Source organism: Euprymna scolopes, chromosome 17, assembly GCF_053919585.1.
Source record: "Euprymna scolopes isolate OS-2025 chromosome 17, ASM5391958v1, whole genome shotgun sequence".
NCBI lineage: Eukaryota > Metazoa > Mollusca > Cephalopoda > Sepiida > Sepiolidae > Euprymna > Euprymna scolopes.
Genome location: NC_136498.1, coordinates 16,437,180 through 16,462,322, shown reverse-complemented (window position 1 = coordinate 16,462,322; position 25,143 = coordinate 16,437,180). Strand labels below are relative to the sequence as shown.

Genomic DNA, 25,143 nt, shown 5'->3' with positions numbered 1-25,143 from the left:
TACAAAGTTTTTGGCAAAGAGTTTGGCTTTGCCTAATGCTGGCAAGATTACCTCAGATCCATTGATAGTGTTTGTGATAGAGTACACATAGGACCCTGTTTGTTATTTGCCAAAATTAATGGGAACTAAGCTGCTGCTCAGCTACTTTGGACTTGATAGACTGAGCATACAACTCTCTTGCGTTCTTTATTACTCTTTTACAGTGGTTGCTGACAGACCTGAAGGCAGCTTTAGTACATCTATTACGTTGGAAACAATGGAAATAGTAATTTCTGTGCGCAATGGTAGCAGCACATTCTGGAGAGAACACCGGCTAGCTGTAACTTTTTGGAGTCTATGAAGTACATTTGAATACAATTAACCATTCAGTCAGGTCTGATACTATAGAGGACACATTCTTTTCAAACATGGAATGAAGAGGTAGATCTGATATAAATGTACGAAGCTATCCCAGTATCGATATATTGTATGATGAAGAGGTTTGTCGGAGGACTTTTTACATTTTGTTCTTATCTTAACGGAGACAACCGAGTGGCTGGAAGATCCCAGTGGAGACAGAACAGAAGACGAACATAGCTCCGGGCAAGTTGTGAGAAAAAGGTCTAGGAGACTTGAATACTGATCATCAGTGTCAGTCACAGGGGTGGGTTTGTGAACAATCTGAGGTCATAAACAATGGAGAAATCATGAATTACAGACGTAAACCTGATAAGTGAATTCTGGTAAGCATTAAAAAAAAAATTATTTTAAAATGATTTTTTCCTTTTCAGTTAATTTTGATTTTGTTGTTTTCTGATATATCAACTCTTTTCGGGCATTTAATTCTGAATTAAGCCATTTTGATAGTTTTTACGCTTCAAATTCTTTATATCTTTAAATATTTATTCATAGTGTTTTGTTTGGTTGTTTTGTAGAGAAAAATTGTTGTCTTTGGCCTTGCAGAACATGATTAAGTCTTGCAAAGGGAAAGTAAAAAAACAATAACATCAATGTAGGTGCATTTTAGGTCAGACTGATCTGATAACACCAGCTCTTCATCGTTTTATCATCTTTTTAATGATAATCTTGATGATGGTAAAAAAAAAAATCCGAATTCAACAATAACAACGATAAACTTTATTCGGTTTTATAAAAAATATATGTTTTTATAAAAATGAAAAAAACTTTCAACTGAGAACGGGAGTTGAATTGAAGTCTGCCTTCACAAGTGGATCACAAATGACCTGAAAAAAAAAAAAGAAAGTTATTAAACATTTGATTTGACGCTTTACTGTTTCAATTAGTATTCAAGTAAAGTAGAAAGTGGATCTTAGGTTTATTTTTAGCAACCTTGTAACTCTCACTTCCCTTATTTTGTTTTTTAATCCTCCTATTTCGTAAGTGATGTTTCTGACAAAGGGGGAAGAATTGCTATTCTCTCGATCAGAGTCTTTTTCAGCTAACACTTATCATTGGCTAGTTTTTGATTTTGAAGTAGTATATTTTTTAAAGTTTCTAACATTAAGTGGCTTCATACCATGTCTAGACATGACCACCGTGAGTAAGAAGGCATGTTAACTGAAAAATGTCCGCAGGCAATGTAGGTAATATTTGTCAGACTATCAGTACTATATGAGGACCATTTGAAAAAGAGCAATAAAACATTTAAAAAAAAAAAAAAGGAACACAGTTCGATTAATATTGAAACTGAACTTTATTCAATACTAGTGGAGGTACCCGGCGTTGCCCGGATGTTTGGAGGTGTGTGTGTAAAGAGGGGGGGGGTAAAGTAAAGAATAAGCAAAGTAATAATCCTGTTTAAATATTAAAAAAAAAAAAAAGTGTTAAACTTCTTAAAAAAATCAGGAAAACCAAAACAAAAAACAGCGAATAAACGTAAAACTTCTTTAAAAAAGAAATCGAAAAAGCAAAAAGAAGGGGAGAAAATGATGAACGTGTTCAGAAAAATAAAAACAAAAAAACACAGCGAAAAGCGAAAGAAAAAAAAATCGCATAAATAATCCTTCGATTTGGTTAAGTCCATGCTGCGTTTCACCCAGTAGAAAGCATAGAACGGAAAGGCACGGTAAAATTCCATTCCAGTTTTTTTAAGCAACTATGAAGTAAAGAAAACCCAAACCGGTGTTCCTACGAAACTATCCCTTGTGAACGATCCTGGAAACAGTGTAAGTGGTGGCGGGGAAGGAGGAATTTATTAGAGAGAAAAGATTTTACTACTTCCATTGATTTTAACCGATTATTGCAGTGAACTCTCAGCAGAAAAAATATAGGAATCTACGATTATTGAGTAAGTGGAGAGGTAATATGCCTATAACACACTTCAGATATTATGCTGCAGTTTGTGCATATTACATTTGCATGAAATGGCCTGATTTTTAATCCTATTAAGGTCAAAATCATAGGGGAGAAAATGAGTTCATTTTATATATATAGAGATAAAATATAAATATTATCTATGTAAAATTAAGTAATTTTAAAGCAATATACAATTTAATACTGATGAATTTAGGGTACAAACAAAGAAACATTAAGTATATTTTGGGCCTTCAGAACAAGATCACAATGTAGTATCTGTTTTGATGCTACACTTTACCTTTTCTGTCTTCAGTCGGTGGAAGAGAAATCTTTCATGACCGAGATTATTTTTATTCCTATCCAGAGTGCCCCTTATTGGGAAGCTGGATTTTGTCCACAAGATTATATGTTGAAATATTTAAATAACTATTACTTTAAATACAGAAATTATATTTAAGTTTTGGTTTTCTGTTCTTCTATGTCCATTTTTTCCCTGTTTTTCATCAAAATGTGTAGCGTATTAGTTGTCTCACGGGCCATCATCAGTGATCTCTCACTGGCAGTAACCTGTGGTTTTCCCTGGAGACCAAGGGACAACAAGTCTCCCCAGATTTCCAGTGTTCTCCACCTCTTGACCACTTGTGCAGATGATTGCATGTTATTTGTCGTTGGCATCGGCCATTGATGTTTTCTGGGGTTTGGGTGACAAAATGCCTCCCCAAGGTACCAGATTTGAACTGCACACTTTCAGTGGAGATTTGGTTAGTACTCTCCCACCTCGATCTTTCCATCCTCCCTGACCCTTCACAACTAGTTGGTGTGGCGCTAGTCGATGTCATCTACATCAGTTTTTTATTATTATTACTATTATTATTATTATGATAATAATAAGGGTGATTGTGCAGTTTACGCACATGTATTTTAAATATTATTTCCAAGTTAAATTTTGGATTTGTATTACTGTACATATAGATTCGAAAAAGTTGTCAAAAAAAACAAATACATAACAAATAAATGCTACCAAAGGCAAGATAAGTTACTTTTTTACCTAACTGGATATCTTTTTAGGGGTTTGTATTACTATACACATAGATTCGAAAAAATTGTCAAAAAACAAATACATAACAAATAAATGCTATAAAAGGAAAGATAAGTTACTCTTCTACCTATTTGGAAAGGTTTTTAGTGGTTTTACTCACTTTAAAATGTGTAATCGCTTCGAAAATCATACAATGTTTATCGATATAATTTAAAAAGAAAAATGCCGGCATGCTTGCTATTGAACTCGGTAAGTTTGGGAAAATGAGTTCAAACAAACAAATTATACAAAATAGTGTTAGAAACCCACCAAATATATGTCCGCCTATGTCACGGTAACATATTGAGTGAGTTTCTAACAGTATTTTGTATAATGTTTTTGTTTAAACTCGTTTTCCAAAACTTACCGTGTTCAACAGCAAGCCTGCCGCCATTTGCATTTTTCAAATACATCGGTAAACACTGTATGTTTTTTCAGCTGAATAAACACTTTACATTAAATAAAAACACTAAAAATTTACCCAGTTTGGTAGAAAAGTAACTTATCTTGCCTTTGATAACATTTGTTATGTATTTGTTTTTTGACAACTTTTTCCAATCTATGTGTATAGTAAAACAAACCCGTCATGTAAATTATTTACAGTTAAAATGTTATAAAAAACAAAAACTTTAAGTTTTAAATATACTTCAAAGAAATAAATTGCACACGGTGCTAAAATATTGAAAATTCACCAATCGTTAAAAAAAAAAGAAAAAAAAGAAAAAGAAAAGTAAACTGCCGTGAAAAATGCTAACTTTAAAATATTTGGAAATACTCAGTGAAAAGTTTTATTTATTATTAAAAGAACGAACTGAAAAATATTATATAAAAATTGTTTGTTTTGCAATAAAAAAATAAAAAATAAAATGAAATATTCGACTTTCTCCGATAGAAATAAAAGTTCAAAAACTAGTTCACTTACTATATTTTGTTAGATTAAAATTATCCCAATGTGCAATTATAATAATTATTAGCCAAATGGAGAAGTGTTCTTTCTCTTTAGAACATACATGGACAATCAGTAACACAATCGGTAGCCATATTTTTTATGCATGTTAGTGTGACCACGTGGTTGAATACTGGAAACTTTCTATACCTACAAAATTGATCAGGAAGTGACGTTACCCTCCATGTTCACTGGCCTACTCTCTCGGTGGTGGTGGTCTAGACTGATTTCCGTAAAATAAAAACTAAATAAAATTAGTGATGGGACGATTCCAATATCTTTCTACAATTCGAATTTCTGAGATTAAAATGGAGATTCTTTTAAAACATCTGAATATTAAGATAAGGGGTTATTTTCAGATTAATATGATGTAAGATGTGCATATATTTTTCACAAACGTAAAAATAAACTTATAAGGCTTTGATGTATAGATTTTGGTGTTATTGATAGTTAAACTTCAAAAATATTTATCATTTTATCATTAATAGCCGCAATAGAAAATTAAATTAAAAAAAAAACAGAAAAAAAAAATTTTTTTTTTTAAAGAATCATTTTTAGTACTGGAAAATAGGCACACATTTTTCAGGTTCCAATTAATCACTAGTTTAAATATTACATCAGCTTTCTTCTTTGTCGAGAAACAATGGATACTCTCTGAAAAGGTGTCAATATGATAAGGTTATAATTTTTATTTTTAAATAATGAACCAACACTTATGAAGGTCAAAACTTATTCAAGGAGAAGGGTTAATAGGAAGGATTGATTGTCGGTTGAAAGACAAATAGTATGAAAGGATTGCAAATGATGAACAGAATGAACAATGGTTACTTATGTCTGAGGAATTCAATGTGGACAAAGTATACCTGGATGGTGAAGCTACTTAGATTGTGAAAAGTTTTGTTATCTTGGTGATACCATTGGAGCACAGGGTGGAGCAGGTTCAAATGTGATTGCAAGCGGAAGTGATCAAAAATAGATTTGAGACAAAATGAAATAAAAAAACAAATAAAGACCTGGATTAGTTCAGAGGTCAATTTCTTGAAGCCGTTCAATGCAAGCCAGAATGTAAAATGATCATCATCGTTCAAGCATCAGATTTCAATGGTTGATCTTTTTGCAAAACCAATTTGTGATCAGTTTGTTACTCAAGATGTTTTAGTTTACATATTTATTTTTCGATTCAAATATATCCAACTTCTATAGAATTAACTCAGCTAGCAGTGGGGCCCTAACAATGCAAAGTACCAACAAGTCAAAACAAAGAGCGGAGACGAATTAAAAACATTTCCCAAAATTTAAAGATTATATATATTTTAATGGGGGGGGGTCAAAGGGGCATAAAAGTCATGCAAGCTTCATTGTGAATATTAGTTGCAATTGTTTCGGTTTTTTTCTTGAAAATAAATGTGCTCAATAGAATCGCAATAAATCTTTTTTATTTCTTTTACAATGGAGTCACCACTTATCAAAGCTCAAAATCCACTCAAGGATAAGGGTTAATGAATGTAAGGTAGTGTGGTGGTTTAGTGATCATTAATGGTGTAAGTTGGGTGGAATTTGATTATTTATGTGGACGGCTCAACAAGAACTTGTTTACATTGGACTTGAAGACTACAATATTGTAGTTGGCATGGAGCATCTTTAAATTTCCAGGTGTGTCATGGAGGTGATCAACTACTACTAGTAAAAATGATTTTTTAATGAAATTTGGAACATGAAAGGGAAGCTTATGAGTTATGTTTGATTTACTTTAGAGGGGAGCAAAGGGAACAGAACTTACTCTTCTGTTGGATTTACTGTTATACCCACCAACACCCAATAACAACAACAACCCTGCTAGTATATATATATATATATATATAAAAGGAAGCTTTGTATGATAAAAAGAAATTGTTCGATTGCCAATTAAGTTCCTGCCATTTTTTTTTATTATTATTTTGGAATCTTGTTTTTTTTTCTGCGAATTCTATTTTGAAATCATTTTGTAATTTTTTTTTTTTTTTTTTTTTTTTTAGTTCATTCATATGAATCAGATGATTCTGTTGTTTGCATTGGTTTCTCTGATATTTTTCTAGTTAAAATTCTTTCTAGAAGGATATCAAGTACTTATGGTAGGGACCACGTGAAGGTCGCCAACATTCTAAGTGAAAGTGCTTTTATCGAATGAGCTGGATTTGAACTTGGCACATCCAGGTTCTCAGTTTGTGTCATTAACCACTATCAATCTCCCCCTCGACCATTTTAATTAATTAATGTTAATTTCTATTTATTTTCAGATCATTAAAATTAAATATTAAGTTTAAAAAAAAAAAAAAAAAAAATCAACATTTTGTCACTTTTTTTTGTTTTTGCTTTTATTTTATATTTTTGATTTCTATTGACAAAGTCTTGTTAAACAAAAGAGAATTAGTTTTTTTTTTACATTTAAAAATGTCAAGAACTTAATTGCCAATCAAATGTTTTATCTTGTTTAAAAATAAATTACTCGCTCCCTCTCCAATTCAATTTAAAAAAATAAATAAATAAATGTCATACGTTATGAACTCAGGAGATTTATCAATGATGTGGCAAAACTCAGAAAAACTGAGTTCTTGGTCACGGTCCAGATCAGCAACTGCCAGAACCTGAAAGGAGACAGATTTAATAGCAATGAACATACAAAAAGTTTAAGAGAAAAAAAAATCCAATTTATTTTAAAAAGTCAGACCATTCGTGATCAATACCTCGATAGACTTCCATCTTTGAGAGATTGTATGTCTAACGAAAAAAAATGAATAAAAAATACCTTGAAAAGAACCTCATAATGATTGAAAATATGCATTCATTTTTTTTAAGGTAAATAAATATCTTATTTCGAAAAAATACATCATTTTCGGTTTTCTTAAATTTCTAATAATATCTCAAATTTCAAATGATATCTGAAAAGTGCCAATATTATTTAATTAACAATGTCACAATATAAGCCATGTCACAACATAAGTCATACGTGACACAGGACAACTAAAAACCATCAGACCATCTACGATCAACACCTCAATGGACTTCGATCCTTGAGAGATTATTTATATATACGATGGGAAAAATGATTAAGAAAAACAAACAAAAAACGCTTGCAAAGGATCTTATCTGGTTGAAAGCGTGCTCATTTACTTCTTTAAGGTAAATAAATAATTTATTTTAAAAAAAAATCGTTTTTAATTTTCTTAAAATTTCTAATACTACTATAATAATCGGTTTATCTCTGTTACAAACAAAAACTCTGAATGTTATTTTAAAAGAATATGACGTAAAATAAAACTGACAAATCGCAGGCATTATTACATAAACTCGGTTATATTTTTAAACTTCATATTTGAATTCCTCCTTGGAAAAAAAAAAAAAAGCGAACAAATTTTATGACCATCACTGAATTATTTAATGAAAAATGTAGTTATCATTACAAGTTTTTATTTTTGAATAAACAAATTATGACTAAGCATTAGTTGTTTCCCTTTGTATAAAAATGAAATTCTTTGTGTTATGGTCTTAGAAATTTGGAATTACTCTGCTAGATGAAGTCCAGGACTTTTTGTTCTGAATTCAGCAAATGTATCGAAAGTGTTTTCTGATATTTCCTTAACAAAATGTAAAACCGTTCCTGCTATCAAAAAAGAGGAAACATTAATTACAATAGATAAAGAAGTATTTAGAAAGAAAGAAATGACAGGGGATATAAAACCCTAGTAAGTCAGAAGGTCATAAACCAATGTTATTAGAGATTTAAATTAATTAAATATCCTACAGTGTGTTTCAGGTTATTTTATTTTATAGCATATCAATACTTTTTGCATTAATAATTTTGGAAAAAGTTTTTATTCTTCAAGTTCTTTATATTTTCAAATATTCACGATGTTTGGTTGGGTTGGTTTACAGCATATCAACCATTTTCAAATTATTTAATGCTAAATCCAGTGATTTTGGAAAACGGCTTTATGCTTCAAGTTCTTTATATATTCAATTATTTATTCATGGTGTTTAGTTTGGTTGTTTTATAGAGGAAAATTGTTGTTCTTGTTTTTGACTTTGCAGAATATGATTAAATTTTGCAAGACGAAAAAAAACAAAACAATAACATCAATGTAGGTAGACACTTTGTAGACATTTACCCTCTTCTTCATAGTTATTGTTTCATCATGTCTCAACCAACTTATCCTCTGGCCTTTTTCAAGTGATTAACCATGATGGGATAGAAATGCAGAGTCTTGTAACTTATCCACAGTAATTACTGTCTTCCATAGTTGCTGTCTCACCATGTTTTGACCAACCAATCCTCTGGCCTGCTTGGGTAAGATTGAAACCACTATCTTCAGACAATGCTGGATTGGATTTTTTGATCTTATAAATCCAATTTTATGTTCTTATCGGGTCTTTCATTGGTGGTCTGAACTGAATGGTATTATTATTTTTACTTTTTCTATTTATTTTTTGTGAATTCTTTGAGATGAGGCATAAAGTCTACAAGAAGAATGAATACACAAATTATGAAGCCTCATATCAAAAGATTCCATATATTATATATATATATATATATATATATATATATATATATAGTTTTAACAAAATTAAGACATCAAAGAATGTATTGATAGCAACAAATAGTGTATTTCATTGTTCGTTACAATTGTTTCAAGATCATTCGGACAAATTCAAACTATATTGTTTGAAAATTTTCACAATAACAGCCTATCATCAGACGTTTTGAAAAAACACTTTTACGATGAACAATATGGAATCCAAGGTAAAATTTTTTCTCATAATTTTCCTTAAAAGGGAAATGGATTCCATATTGTTCATTGTAAAACTGTTTTTTCAAAACGTCTGATGATAGATAGGCTTGTGAAAATTTTTGAACGAAAAATGATCTTGAAACAATTGTAACGAACGATGAAAAACACTATTTATTGCTATCAATCCATTCTTTGATGTCTTGATTTCGTTAAAACAATATATGAATGCTCAATTACAAAATATGGTAATTGGTAAGCTTACAATTTAAGTCATCTCATTCTGACTTAAAATTTATTGGTATATGAACGGTTACTGAATTATCAATTATATAAACCCAATAAAATTTGGAATACTATAAATAAGATATATATATATATATATATATATATATATATAACAACATCAATGTTTGGTGCATTTCAGATCAATATCTTCAGATTAGACAGCAAAATATGGTAGCACCAAGTGTATTTCAAAATTAACTGAAGCTTAAATGACTGCTTCCTGGCTGTACTGATATGCAGAAGTTTAACTGTAACATAAATAAATATCTTAATCTTTCCTAGACATGGCCCCAAATAGTAGATCCTTACGTCCAAGTGGCGATATGCTTTGTAAGGGGTGAACATGAGTATATAGATATATAAAAGAAAGACAAAATTAGTTTTGCAATCGACTTACTTCTTTAATAATTTTCCTCTTTTCTTTGTCCGTTAAAGTTCCATCGGGATAACTTGAAGAATCACCTTGTATTCCAATCGTTAGACGATCCAACAATTTCAACAGATCCTCCTCACAGAGTCTTTGATCATTATTGAAATCTGAAAACAATTCCAATACATATCAGCAGTATCTCACAACAAGCAACAACAGATTAATAAAGTGCATATTCACAACACACGCAGCTTATTATGTCGGCAGTAAGATTCATTCGCTAGAACCTATGCACGCACACATATATACATGCCTATGTGTGTAGATTCTGATTTTCTTTTAGTTTTTCAACCTGATTGAAATTCTATACATTGATGAAGACTTCAATGATATTTTAATGAAAATATATTTTCTTGAAATATGTAGAAACAATTTTCTATAACTTTTTTTTAAGAAATATGAGATGTTGCTCTGAATAACTAAGGTTTACATGAAGCTTATATATATATAAGTGATGGGACGATTCCAATATTTTTTTCCCCCAATTCTGATACAGTTACAGATTCCGATTCTTTATAAATCTCTAAATATTTAACTATAAAAGTGTTATTTTGCCCTGATTACTGTAAAAACACATCTTAAATGTGCTTATATTTTCTTACTTGTGAGGAGGTTTGGTTTGGTTTGGTTGTTTTGCTTTACGGCATATCAACCCTTTTCAGGTTATTTAATGCTGAGTCTGGTGATTTTGAAGAACGATTTTTTAATATAGTGTATTTGTTTTTTAAGTCATATTCTATTTAACCCATAGTTGGGACCCTAACAGATACTATCACTTCGGGTCAGAGTGGACCTGGGAGCAATGGCAATTAAAGGGTGGCTCCACACTCCCTAAGGCCTGCAAGCTGGGGCCTCACTATCGGATATAGTTTAAGGTCATATCCAGGACCTACTTGTGAGGAGGTGATCTAGAGATTTTAGCCTTACTGGAAGTTTAAATCAATAAATATTCATTATTTTATTATTACTACAAGCAGTGGAAGATGTTTTCTTAAACCAAAATCAAATAAAAAAAGGACAATTTAGGGAATCGGTTTTAGCATCGTAAAATGGACTCAAATTTTTCCAATTCTGATACCCCAAAAAGCTCTGATTTTTCTGATTAATCATCTCAACATTAAATGCATATAGTAAGTTATGAAAATATATATGGCAATTAAGCTACACAGTCTTCTCCATTTCATCCATGTAGGAACTCATAACTCATCATGCTAAAATGCATGGAAGCTGTACTCATGTATTGAGCACTCTTAAAGTCAATACTGAAAATCAATGCATAAAATATTTTTTTTTATTTTTTATTTCTTTTACATGGGGGATCACCACTTATCAAGGCCCGGAAGCCACTCGGCAATAAGGGTTATTTTGTGTACAATAATCAATGGGACAATATCGTAGTAATAGTTGGTGTTGGAGATTTGATAAAGTGTCTTACTTAAGGGGACAATTCATCAGAAATTTGTTTTTGTTGGACTTGAAGACATCCAAGTTGTAGTCAGGTGGGAAACAGGCAGACGGAAGAGAGTCCCACAGGCGTGCACTTCTCAGAAAGAAGCTTTGTTCATGAAATCTACGTTTTGATTTAGGCACAGATAAAGAGTGAGGGAGGGAATTTACTGACAGTGGTTTTAGCTAGACGGGTGTTTATCATGAAAGATTGGCGAGGTGGGGGGCAGAGATTGGAGCTCAGACAAGCAATTGCCATAGAAATAATGATAAAACAAAGACGGGCTCGCAACGTCTCTTCTGTGGGAGAGAGGTTGCAGGGAAGAGAAAAGGGCCTCCCCCACTAAGCCACGAAGTCTATTTTGTACTTTGTCAAGGCAGGATAGGCTATTTTTAGAAACTCAAGCCAAGCCCAGATGTGGCAGCAAGTACTCCATCTTTGGATGTACTTGGCTTTTATACAGATAGAGAATTGCATTAGTAGGGAGATATCTTCTGGAGCGGTAGAAGGATCCCACCATTTTCCAAGTGGCCCAGGCAACAGACTTGATTTACATGTTCCATTTCAGATCAGGAGTAAAGATCAAACCCAGGAACTTATCAAAACATGAAGCCTCCTCAAGACGAGAGCCATCCATTTCAATTGAAGCTAGATGAGGAACAGAGCGTTCATGATGTAAAGATAGGAGCTTGGTTTTAGATGTATTAAAAGTAACAAGCCATCTCTTCCCCCACTGAACCACGCGCTCAAGATCAGAGGAGAGGGAATCAGAGAGAGCTTTGTCATTTACAGCCTTTGATGTGTTGCCGTAGATGGTCGTGTCATCAGCATAGATGTCAACGAATGATTTAAGTATGTGTTTTGGAAGATCATTGATGTAGATCAGGAAGAGAGTTGGGCCCAGGATGGACCCCTGCGGGACCTCAGCATTAATACTGTGGGCCTCTGATTGCTGCCCATCAACCACTACTCTTATGAGCCTATCAGAGAGAAATGATTTAATTATTGAGAAAACATTTCCAGTTATACCATAGCTGGAAATCTTGTGAAGTAGGCCCTTATGCCATACCTTATGTCAAGAGCAATTAACCTAGAAAGGAAGCCTTTGTCGAGATATTCACTAATCCTATGGGATATAACTGTTAGCACATCAGCTGTAGATCTAGCAGAACGGAAACCACTAAGGAGGTTATTTCTGCTGAGGTGGTTGACTACTTCTTTATTTAATATGGATTCCAGCAACTTACTCATGACACACAAGAGACTTATTGGTCTGTACTGAAAGGGAGATGACTTATCACCTGAGTTGTTAAATACAGGGCATACTGATGAGGTTTTCCAGAGTGTTGGAAAGCACTTCTCCTTAAGGTAACGCTTAAACAGTTTTGTAAGTATGGGGGCAAGTTCTGGTCGAAGCTTTTTCAACACTATAATTGGAATGCTGTCTGGGCCAGTTGCTTTACTGGAATCAAGGTTCTTGATTAGTTTGGCGACCTCATACACAGATATTTATATGTTGGATAGTGTGTTGTCTGTTGTAGGAGGAAGTACGGGGAGTTGATGACCTTCGTCGCAGAGGGTAGAGTTAGCTGCAAAGTTCTTGGCAAATAGTTTGGCCTTGTCTGATGCTGATAAGATGACCTCAGGTCCATTAATGATGGTTGGGATAGAACGCACGCTTCTGTTCAGGATCCTGTTTGCTATTTGCCAAAACTGGTGGGAACCAAGCCGCTGCTAAGCTGCTTTGGATTTGACGGACTGAGCATATAGCTCTCTTGCATTTTTATTACTCTTTTACCATGGTTACTGGCAGTCCTGAAAGCAGCTTTAGTCTCAGTACATCTATTACGTTGGTAGCTATGAGAAAAGTGATTTCTGTGCGTGATGGCAGCAGCACACTCTGGGGAGAACCATGGCTGGCTGTTGGGTTTTTGTTTTAATTTTTTGGATGGTATGAATCTGTCAGCCATAGAGTACCGATATACAGTAGGGTGGAGAGGTACATCTGAAGACTTATTGTATTTCATTTTTATTTTAACTGATACAACTGTGTGGTCGGAGGATCCCAGGGGAGATAGAACGGAACATGAACATAGCTCAGGGGAAGTTGTGAGAAAAAGGTCTAGAAGGCTTGCATACTGACCCGTAGTATCGGGCACACGGGTGGGTTTGTGAACAATCTGAGTGAGGTCATAGGCAATGGCAAAATCATGACAGAACCTCCCCTCATCATCTGTCTTATTTGAGTGGGTCAGCCATTCCACATTATGGACATTGAAGTCACCACAAATATGAATAATAGCCGAAGGATGAGCAGACAGGATGAGGTCAATGTTCTCAAATATACTCTTAAAGACAGTAACCCCGCTGTTGTGGGGGCGATAGAGGGCAAATATAAATGCGGTGGTGTAAGCAAATGCAACCCGGAAGCACATATAAGGTAAATTAGGGTCTTCTCTGGAGATATCTCTATCACACAGGAAGCCATCTTTAAATTAGGCGCATATTCCATGTCCATGTCGATCTTGGGGGTCAGGTTTAGATGTTAAGTTAGAGCATCCTTTTATTATGAACTCATCTAGGGAAGTGGTCGGCCCTATGCCAGTTTCGCTTAGAAAGAGTAAGTCCGGTTTTGTCTCCTGTAATTGGCTTTCAACCTCTGGAAGGTTGGAACGTAAACCCCTGATGTTCGAGAAGGAGACATGGTAGCAGGGGTCTACGTTGGAGGCTGGGGTTCTAGGTTTATTTGTGTTTTTTTTTTTTGAGATATTTCATGTTGAGTTTTTGGGGTTTATGGAACAGGTCGACAGACTTGGTTAGAGTAGGACAGAGAGGGAAAGTAAGAGAGAGAAAGAGAGGAATTTTTTTTTTTTTTTTGTAGCACATGATAAGGTAAAGCCGTAACAATTACCCACTAGTATGTCATCGAGAGGCCCTACCAGAAACTACTGCATGGTCCAAAATCCATTCACCAAATGGCAATACAGCAGCCCCAGTACTTTACACCTGCTGATAGGACAGCCTCCTTAGTGTTAATCCAAGGTTCGGGTCCCTGACTATCAGGCGGGTAACGTCAGCTCAGATGAAACGTTTACCTCCAGCACCCTTACTAGTGACGTGGCCACAAGGATAGACATAGAAACAGAAAAATTTCTGACATCTCAGGCTTCAGTTCACGAAGTACTACCGACCTGGGAAGCAGCTTTTTCTTCACCCTTTGTCAGAAAAATCACTCATTGGAAAGGAGGACTGAGGGACAAAAAAGGAGAAGTGAGAGTTACTGGATCTGCCAATAACACAACCACAGTGTATTATCTACTTTCCATTTAAAAAAAAAAAGTTAGGACTTATTAATATCTACTTAATATAAGTCCGTTACTCCGTTCCCAGTTTAGGAGAATATTTGGAAAAGGTCTCCCCTCCCATAATTATGCGTAGATATTTTAAATATATTTCCTTCTAACATTTTATGTTGCTACATGAAATAATCTATAAATATAAAAGCGAAAATGTGTGTATGTATGTATGTTCGCTTTTTGTGTATGTCTGTAAAAGGCTTTTTTCGCTGGACTTCTTGGTTGGCTCATTCCTTAAAACTTTTTATATCACGTCTAAATCATAACATCTACCAGTTAACAAGGGGGGGGGGATCGCCGGGCTATTTAATTTGCTCGACTTTGAAAAGATAAATATTCAACATTTTTCGATTGCTGCATGTGCTTTTTTGTATAATAAAAGCGAAACTAATTCTGGCGGTATTTTTCCAGTTGCGATCGCTGGAAACCTTCGAAAGCAATCAGCTTTGATCAATGTGGAGTTTCTCCTTATATCAGACAATTGCTATTCAATTTGGACAATCCCCTGTTTATGGGGAGCTGGTTTTCTCCACAGCATCTTGGGGAAACAAAAAACAAAAAAAAAATCCTGCCCTGCAGTAAATAAAATACTGCCCCACAGTCAAAGTTGACCTAATTAAATATGGGTGCCAAGTTTTAATACTTAAATAAATTCAAATATGTTTCTGTTACTATTTCGTGGTGGCCCAGTGGTTAACGTCGCAGATTTTTTTTCACAATTTAATTTCAAACTTTGACTCAAGGGTTCGGGTTTGATCCTTCATACTTACCTACCAAAACTTTTTTTTTATTTTAACCCGGCCAGAAATTTGGCTGTTAAGGGGTCAAAGTTCAACGATTTGCTATTTGAGAACTCTACCAAACTCCTCCGACAATTTTGGGTATAAACACTTGAAATTTTAGGTATAGTTTCCTTGGAAATGGATCTAACTTAACTTGATTTGAGCCCAAAACAATAAATGTTAAAGGGTCATAATAGAGGTCAAAGTTAAAAAAAATTTGACCACTTCGGTCTCTACCAAATTACTCAAACAATTTCTGGTCTAGACATTTGAAATTTGATATAAAGGGTATTCAGAGATAGGGAAAGCTTTTTAATCGGTTTGGGTTGAAAATTTGAGTCACCAATATATAAATGTATGTATGTATGTTTGCATGTCCGCCTAAAACTTTCGGCAGAGGCGACGGATATTTACAAGATCAGTATCGTTTTGAAGTTCGACCTTTCAGACAACAAATATCGAAAAATTGGCTAAAAACATTAATATCTTCACCTTTTCTACAGGGATGGGGGGGGGTCACTTTTTTCGCCAATATTTTTGAAAGTCATCCTCCCCTTTCGATTGTCTAGCCTAAGTTTAAACCTACTTCACTTCCGATTTGGTGGTGGTCGTAACAGCAAAGACGTCAGTTTTTTTTTCCCGTTCTTTTCCTCCTTTGCGGTATTGCTTCCTACTACCACTTTTAAAAAAAAAAAATTTTTGTTAATGTTTGTAGTTAAAGAATTGTTTATAATTGAATAAAAAGAAAAAAAAACTTGGAATCTTACCATAGACATTGAAAGCATAATGAGCTTTCAGATCTTTAGGAGCACTGCTGCTAAGTACGGACATCATATCAAGAAATTCTTCAAAACACATGGAATCACTATCGTTTGAGAACACAGAACAGAGTCGGTCTCGGAATGGGTTCACCTGCATTGAAAAAATAAATAAAAATAAAAAACGGTTGTGGCAGTACTATCCTAAGTTTGAGTTATCCAGATAATTTCAAATGTTGCAATTATAAAAATGAAAAAAAAAAAATACTTTGGTTCTTGTGCAGAATTCTCCCTATATTAAAAAACAAAAATAAAGAAAAATTTGTATGATTTACATACCCATGACAAAACTAAAATAACATATTCCAAATATCATATAAGTTGATCATTGTTTTTAAATAAGAACATAATTTTTAAGTGATTAATGGGAATTTATAGACATTACAACATAAATCAAGCATGCACTATTGTTGAGTTATCTCCCTTGTTTTGAAATTTTTTTTCAAAATGGTAAGTAAGATGGTCCTCCTTTCAATACTTATAAAATTTGATTTTCTTTATAAAAATAAAATTACTTGATCAATTTATACGATTTTTGGAATATGATATTTTCGTTTTGTGATTGGAACATACATCATACAGATTTTTCTTTACAGTTCTGAATTTTTGACATGAGGAATGATTGTATTATTTTGGATTATTCGGACTATTATTCTTGTGTTGAGTCAACATTCTGGTCGATGTAACTTCGTACCTTCTTCAGGTGTATATTAACAGGTGTATATTAAACATTGCGACTTATACACCCAAAGAAGGTCGAAAGTTACATCAACCGAAATGTCGAGCAAATAACACTTAAGATTTTACTTTATTTTTGTTTTTTAATATAGGGAGAATTCTGGACAAGAACCCAAATTTTTTTATTATAACAGAATTTATTTATTTTTAAATCTTAAAAGAGTGCAAGTAATGAAGTTTTCATCTCTCCTAGCTTTTACCGTTTTATAACTAGTGTTAGTTTTTCAGGCACTTCTTTGTTATAATAAATAAAATCAATGCTATCTACTTAATAGCAATGTTACAGTAATTAACATATCCAAAGATTATGAAAAACGATAACAGAGAAAATGAATTATTCATGAAAATAGTTTTCAGAGACAATTAGGAAAAACTGAATTTTACTAAAAACAGAAGCCAGAAAGGTCAAATTGTAACAAAGGAGATTATTATTTTCTGAAAACTGAAAACCTTAGATCAATTTAGGAAAACTTTTTCCCTAAAATTATGAAAAACGACAAGAATTATTGTTTTGTTGTAATTTTGGGATATGTTCATTACTGTGAATGACAATTCACTTGAATTTCAATTTTCCAATTTCGTTCTTATGATGAAAAAGCGCTAGCAATAGCTGTCGAAACCATGATACACCTGTGTCGTCATTGTGAACTAAGTTCTTGATTGTCTAAAGATACAAAATTTATTGAATGCCGGTGTTTGTTTTTTTATTTTATGAAAATTGATACAGACAAGACATGAAGTAATCTAATGTAAGGTGCTAAAAAATAAAATGCGATATCAAGGTAAAAAGTTAGCCAATGATAAGTGTTTGATAGATTCAGAAAACAACAATTCTTTCCCCTTTGTCAGGAACATTGCTCATGGAATGTAAAGATATTTTTCGAAGTGGCGGGCAAGATACTTCTTGGATACTCAAAAAATTTTATTTTCTTATTCAAATATGAAATACTTGATCAATTTTAAGATAAATCATTATCATAGCCTTGTTTAATAATATCTTCCAAGTTACCAGTCCCAAGAAAAGTATCAGGACTGTCCCGCGTAACCCACATTATATTGGTATGCATGCATCTAATTAAATAATGTAAGACATTTTTTTTTTTTTTACTTCTTTTGATTAGACTTACTTTTAATTCTGGAATGTTCATTACACTCTTGACTGGAACTCGCATTTTCTCTTTTTGTTCCCTGGTGCTATCTTTTCTCAAACTTTTAAATGTACGATATGCCCTGAAAAAAAGAAGAAAAATATTAAATGTCATCATCTCTTTCAATTCAGTTAAAGAAAAAAAACCTTTTTTATATCATTTTTATACACCAATTTATGGTTCTTGTCCAAAATTATTCCTACATTACGAAATAAAAAAAATTGGTATGATGTATGTACCCAGGACAAAACGAAAATGTCACATCCCAAAAATCAAATTGATCGAGCAGTTTTATTTTTATAAAAAAAATTATTTTCAAGCAGTTAAAGGGGTTTGTAGAAATTACAACAAAAAAAAACATGCATGTTTGAATTATCTCCTTTCGTTTTAAAAAAATGCTTTTTCAAAATAGCGGAGAATACAGACGCTTCTTTTATTACTCAAAAAATTCAATTTTCTTATTTAAAAATAAAACTACTTGATCAATTTACGTGATTTTTGGAATATATTTTTGTTTTGTCATGTACATCTTACAGGTTTTTCTTTATTTTTGTTTTATAATATACTAGCAGGGCTACCCGGCGTTGCTCGGGACCGTATAAACAATGAAAAAACAAAAGCAGATATTGAACATATGTTTTATTCTTAGGGGAGAGGAATCTTTCATCTCAAGTTTTAGCGTTACAAACAAACATTTGTCTTTTATATATATAGATAATGACAGGTTTTTTGGGGGCCCCCCTCGAAGATAACTGATCAGTTGACCAACTTCTAGTGGTCCGTTTGATGTGAAATTTCGATATTTGTCATCCGGGTGATGGGGCTTCGATATGATACCAAATTTGTCAAGTTTGGTTCCGTCTTTCAAAAGTTTTAGCGTTACAAACAAACATACATACACACAGACGTTTGGCTTTTATATATATAGAAGAAGAGTTCTGGACAAATACCCAATCATTTTGATACACAAAATTATTTATAAGTCATATTCGTTATTTACTGGTAGGTTTTGCATGCATGCTATCACTTTGTAAATTTCTTTTTGGTTGAGTTTTCTTGGCATTGATTCTGAGGCCAATGCACCCTTGTTTGCCTTTCATGTTGTTGACAATGCTTTGTCTTGTGCAGCAATTTCGTCTGAAAAATCTAGATCAGAAAGTTTATGATTTTTGACCCACGTTATATCCGGATCCTTAGTTGCCTTTTTATTACCCAATCAATGGCTGTGGCAAAGAGTAATGGTGTAAGCAAACATTTGTTGGCAGACTGCAGTGATAACCACAAACAAGTCGCTGAAACCATCTGTTTGTACGCAAAAAAAGTAAATACTTACTGTAGAATTTCTTGTTTATTGAAGTATGTCAATTCCTATGAAAAAAAAAAAAAAAAGAAAGAATTATAATGTTAAAAGATATATATATATAAAAAAAAAACACAACCAGAAAGTATAAGTATCTGTCAAAATGTTAATATCTCACCCAGAGCTGTGGTGAATTTGAAGCTCAAATCAGGCAGTGAAAATTGTCAAAAAAAAGATACATACGAGATGCCTTCAATAAGTTTCCAGACTTTTTTTGTACAGGCATTTAAAATAAAATTTGTCATAGACTCTTGAAAATTCATTATGTTATTGCTATACATCTTTGATGAGATGACTGACTGATTTTTATGACTCATGTTCAAAAGAACAGCTACAACAGGAATTGGAATACACCCTACTAAAGCCTGATTGTCACAGTTGGTGAATTTCAAAAATGCAATCTGGACGTGAGGACACTTAAGAAGAACGATATGCCATAAAATTAAGTTTTAAACTTGAAAAAATACCACAGAAACGTATGGAATACTTTAGACTGCTTTTGGGCCATCTTGCATGAATTGAGCATCAGTTTTGAGTGGCATAAGAGTACTTTGATATCAGTATCTCTCTCACAAATGATGTTGCTAGTCTTTTTTATACAAGTACTATTATAGCATGTGTTCTTTGTAATTGTCGTATTTATTCCATGCTTCCTTTGTTTCAGCTCGTTTGACTCGACGTTAGTCTAGTGGTCATCATCAATTTCACTGTGCAGGTACCTCGCTATTCCGTCAGGTTGTTGTTAGGACAAGGAGTCCTACAAGTTAGTTAAGACCAGTCTCTCTTCATGCCCCCTTTTTCATCTTTGTGGGACATTTCATGGGTATTTATGTAAATATTTACAAATCAATAATGTGCGTGAGCAGGTGAATGTTGAAGATCATAAATTTCTACTGCTTATTTTTTTTTTTTTTTACTACTTTTCACCCCAAACAAATCATATTGCTACTTGGATGTAAACGGCTACTATTTGCGATTGTGTTTACCAGGAAGGGGTTAAGCAGCAAGATGTCTGTTCACATTACATTTAAACTTCAACAAGTTAGTACAGTCAGTGAAGCAGGAAACATTATTTAGAGAAATTTCCCTTAAAGGAAATGAAGCATGCGAAAACATGCGTCCAGGATAAATGTTTTCGCATGCTTCATTTCCTTTAAGGGAAATTTCTTTAAATAATGTTCTATTATTAAGTGTTTTTTATTCAAGAAGTATGAAGAAAGGCTGGTTATGTGAAGATTTTCAAACGACATAATGCTTGAAATTGTCCAACCGGTATTGAAACAATTGTAACTTACAATGAAATACACTTTTTGTTGCTACCAATTCCTTTTTTGAAGTCTTGGTTTTGTTAATACAGTATATATATATATATATATATATATATATACTAGCAAAAGTACCCGTCATTGACCGGGCTCAAAAACAGCCTACAGAAAATGGACTCTGATTCATGAAAGTATGATAGGAAGGGTTGTAAAGAGATAGCTTCTTTTTTTTTTTTTTTTACACAGTGATCACCACTTATCAAGGCCCGGAAGCCACTCAGGAATAAGGGTTATTGCAAGTACATTACGTTAGTGTGGAGATTTGATGAAGTGTTTACTTTAGGGGGCGGTTCATTAGGAATTTGTTAACATTGGACTTGAAGACATCCAAGTTGTAGTCCGGTGGGAAGCAGGCAGATGGAACAGAGTTCCACAGGCGTGCAGTTCTAAGAAAGAAGCTTTGTTCATGGAATCCGCGTTTTGATTTAGGCACAGATATAGAGTGGGGGAAATTTTTCACAGTGGATTCAGCTAGACGGGTGTTTTTCGTGGAAGATTGGCGAGGGGGGACCAGAGATTGGAGTTCAGATGAGCACCTTCCATGGAAATAACAATAAAACAAGGATAGGCTCGCAACGTCTCTTCTGTGGGAGAGAGGTTGCAGGGTAGAGAAAAGGGCATCCCCCACTAAGCCACGAAGTCTATTTTGTACTCTGTCAAGGCAGGATAGGCTGTTTTTAGCAGCTCCTGCCCAGATATAGCAACAGTATTCCATCCTTGGACGTACTTGGCTTTTATATAGATAGAGAATTGCATCAGTAGTGAGATATCTTCTGGAGCGGTAGAAGGATCCCACCATCTTTCCAGCGACCTTGACAACAGACTTGATGTACGTGTTCCATTTCAGATCAGGAGTAAAGATCAAACCCAGAAGCTTGTCAAAACACAGGGCCTCACCCAGATGAGAGCCATCCATCACAACTGATGCCAGATGGGGATCAGAGTGTTGATGATGTAAGGATAGGAGTTTGGTTTTGGATGCATTAAAGATAACCAGCCACATCTTCTCCCACTGAACCACGCGCTCGAGATCAGAGGAGAGAGAATCAGAGAGAACTTTGTCATTTACAACCTTTGATGTGTTGCCGTAGAATGTGGGGGTATCAAAACCGGAGCAGAATATAATGAAAGTAAAAATAAAATAGATAAACCCCATAATTTATTATACCATACCTGTTCACACTGAAACACTTCTCACAATATTCTGTGGATCTATATTAAAAAACCTTGTTAAACTTTGTGACATATTTCCATTCTATGGAGGTCAGGTGCGAACGAGCACCCCATAATTTTATTATACCATATTTCTTCAAACTGAAACATAATTATCAAAGTATACTTATGCAGATAGATATGAAAAGTCTTTATTAAAGTTTGTGCCTATTTCCATTCTATGGAGGCCAGGCGCGAACACAAACCCCACAATTTTATTATACCATCCCTATTTAAGTTAAAACATACTTATCAAAGTATTATTATGCACATCTATATCAAAAACACTTGTAAAAGTTTTTTTTTAATTTTTTATTTCCATACTTTGTGGACCAGGCGCGTATGCAGACCCCACAATTTTAATGAATCATCATTATGCCAGATCAAACATACCCATTCCTGTGTCTCGATACATCTTCTATCATTATATGTGATCAGTTTTCTATAATAGTCAACCATATAGGAGCCTACTCGTGACCACACACACACACACGTTCAGCTTATATATATATATATATATATATATATATATATATATATATATAAAATAAAGACTATCCACTATTATCCAAATAGGACTATCCACTTATCAAGTGTTTCCTTTTCAGATTAAATATGTTTTTAACATGTTTTATTAACTGTTTGCTCTTTATATATATATATATATATATATATATATATATATATATATATATATATATATAAGTATCTCATTGTTAGAAATGCTAATATTTAGCGTGACTGATTATTTTGCTAACAGTTTTTCTCTGATGAGAAGAATTAGCATCCTTTGAAACTCTGCGGATTAAGGATTCCCTAGCACACCAGTTTTGGAGTATTCTGCCGAATAATAAAAACTAATTGTAAACTTCTACTTTACAGCTCTGTTGAACAGCCTCTGTTCTTACTATTATTTATCGTAGCTCTACTATCATCAGTGAATGTATTGAGCTTTTTCAGTTGGTTGGGATTGAGATATAAATAACAATATATTTGATTTTGGAGTTTGCTTTTTCCTTGATTAGTAAATTCCTTCTCAAAGCTTTCTGCTGTGTGTGTGTACTGTACTGTGTGTGTGTATATATATATATATATATATATATATATATATATATATATATAGCAAGCTTATTGGTACAAAATCAAAGATTGTTAACGCATATTATTTTAAAATAAAACAAACCAATAACAAAATAAATAATGGGAGTCGAAAAAATTAATGAGTTTTACTTTTATTTATTTTTTTCTTTTTAACGATTAAAGTTTTCATTATTTTCATTTGCCTCATTAAAAAAAAAAAGAATAATGTTTTTCTTTTTTTAATAAAAAAAAACATTGTTATAACAATAAACAAGAAAAAATGCAGGTATTTTTTCTTACCTGATAATTATCAAGATCTTTTTGAGTTAGATGGACACTTGATGACAAACCCATTTTTAAGTTTGACGGAAAAATCAAAACAAGTGTAAGAAAATGTTTTCTTTCCTTTTTCTTCAAAAGGAAAACTTTTCACCGGTTGCTTAGAAAATGAAAAATCTCACCAAGCGCACATAAAACGAAACGAACCACCGACTCTCCTTTAGTTTCGCTTAAATCGAAAATATTGATTTGCATTTTAAAAATAAAATATTATGTCATATATTATTCAATTGTATTCACTTAGGCTTTTCATTTTTTTATTCATGATGCAACTTTGTTTTGCGAATTTAAACGGTTTAATCCTTTTCCTACGAAAATAAAATGTAGTCTCGTCAAGAGTGTCTAAGCTTAGAGAAACAATAAAATATGTTTATTAACAATAAACTATTGCCATTAGATCAAGACAAAAATTCTTAAATTTTTTTTTTTTCGATTATTACTTTCAATCATTTATTTAATTTAATTATTTATTCATTTATTTTGAATGCTTATCCATTTCAATTATTTCCATTTCGGCTTTTGTATTTTGCAAACGTAATTGACAATAACGGTAGTTCATTTTTAAATACGGATGTACAACAATGCTAGAAAAACTTTTTTTTATTAAATACATTTAGCAATTCGGTTTAGATGGTGCGTATGTTTGAACTAGTTCTGTATCACTAGAACCCAGTGTTCAAATAAATTCAAGCTAAAGTAAAAGAAATCATTTTTTCTGACTTTTAAGGTTTTCCAGCGTTTTTGTCGTTTGGAACATTGTTGTAATAAATTATTACGGTCTATTTCATATTTATCCTGACTTTGGTAACGTTTTTCGTATTGCAAAAAAAAAAAAAAAAAAAAAAAAACACGGACATTTAATATAAATTGTTGGATAAAAGTTATTTTTAGCGAAGGATAAATATGGGCATGCATACAATCATTTAAATAAATGAAACGTGTAGAGAATAGAAGGGTCGCCATGTCGCAAGGGTTATCTAAATAAAAAAGAAGTTTTGTAAATGAAAATTGTGAAAAACGAAATTTTTGCAACAAAACAGTTTTATACAAGAGATAAGGATATAAAAAAATTATTTTAAATCATGAAAATGTTCATTTATGCGAATTTGTGTTTGGATAAAGAAAGTTGAGTGAATAGTAGCCATAAGTCAAAATGCTCCTAGTGTGAACATACATGCATAAGTAATATGTGGATATTTGGCAGCGTGATATTGTGTATGTGTGTGCGTTGGTTTACCTTTTCTTGTTAGTGCATGTTGTGTAGATGCGAGTAATAGTTCGTTTCACTCTTGCTAGATCCAAGCTGGTACATGTGTCATTGAGCCCCCCTCCATGCTTCCCCGGCCCCAATGGCATGGGAGCATACGTTTTTTAGAGCCTATACCAGCGAAATTAAAAAATTTTAGTATTGAATTCCAAGGCAAACCAATGATCTCTACAGCAATGAATATATCCAAAAATTATGGAACACGATAAGATAGAAAAAAAAAAAATTATAGAAAATATTTTTTGATGAAAATTAATGAAAATAAAATGTTTGGCTAAACAGACACCGGGAGGGAAATACCGTATAACTATAGACATTTTTTTTTTAACGAATTATGCGTTGTGCCTTTTTTTTTATAACTGAGTTACTTCCCTTGTAATTATGTTATGTCTTCCCAAAGAAATATGGCACAGTTTTTTTTTTTTTTTTTTTTTTTTGGAGAGGGATAAAGATAGAAAACTCGTGTTTTTT

General features: G+C 33.0%; 1 protein-coding gene across 1 annotated transcript; it reads right to left on the bottom strand.

The window, feature by feature from the left end:
* Window positions 1-1,101: 1,101 nt before the first annotated feature.
* LOC145296693 (calcium and integrin-binding protein 1-like) lies at window positions 1,102-23,526 on the bottom strand. Its single transcript, XM_080142661.1, has 7 exons — window positions 23,367-23,526; window positions 19,423-19,457; window positions 18,069-18,171; window positions 16,153-16,297; window positions 9,768-9,907; window positions 6,855-6,943; window positions 1,102-1,223 (listed from the first exon to the last, which is right to left on the bottom strand). Exons 1-7 carry the CDS (start codon window positions 23,418-23,420, stop codon window positions 1,202-1,204), a joined length of 588 nt encoding a protein of 195 aa, XP_079998787.1. The 5' UTR covers window positions 23,421-23,526; the 3' UTR covers window positions 1,102-1,201.
* Between the last annotated feature and the right edge of the window lie 1,617 nt (window positions 23,527-25,143).

Bases quoted from the DNA above. Each gene is read 5' to 3' on its own strand.
- LOC145296693 (XM_080142661.1), bottom strand. From the start codon at position 23,420: ATGGGTTTGTCATCAAGTGTCCATCTAACTCAAAAAGATCTTGATAAT. The intron at 6,944-9,767 runs GTAAGTCGATTG...GTCTCCTTTCAG, and splicing joins AGAGGAAAATTATTAAAGAA to GTTCTGGCAGTTGCTGATCT. The intron at 1,224-6,854 runs GTATGACATTTA...TTTTTTTTTCAG, and splicing joins AAATCTCCTGAGTTCATAAC to GTCATTTGTGATCCACTTGT.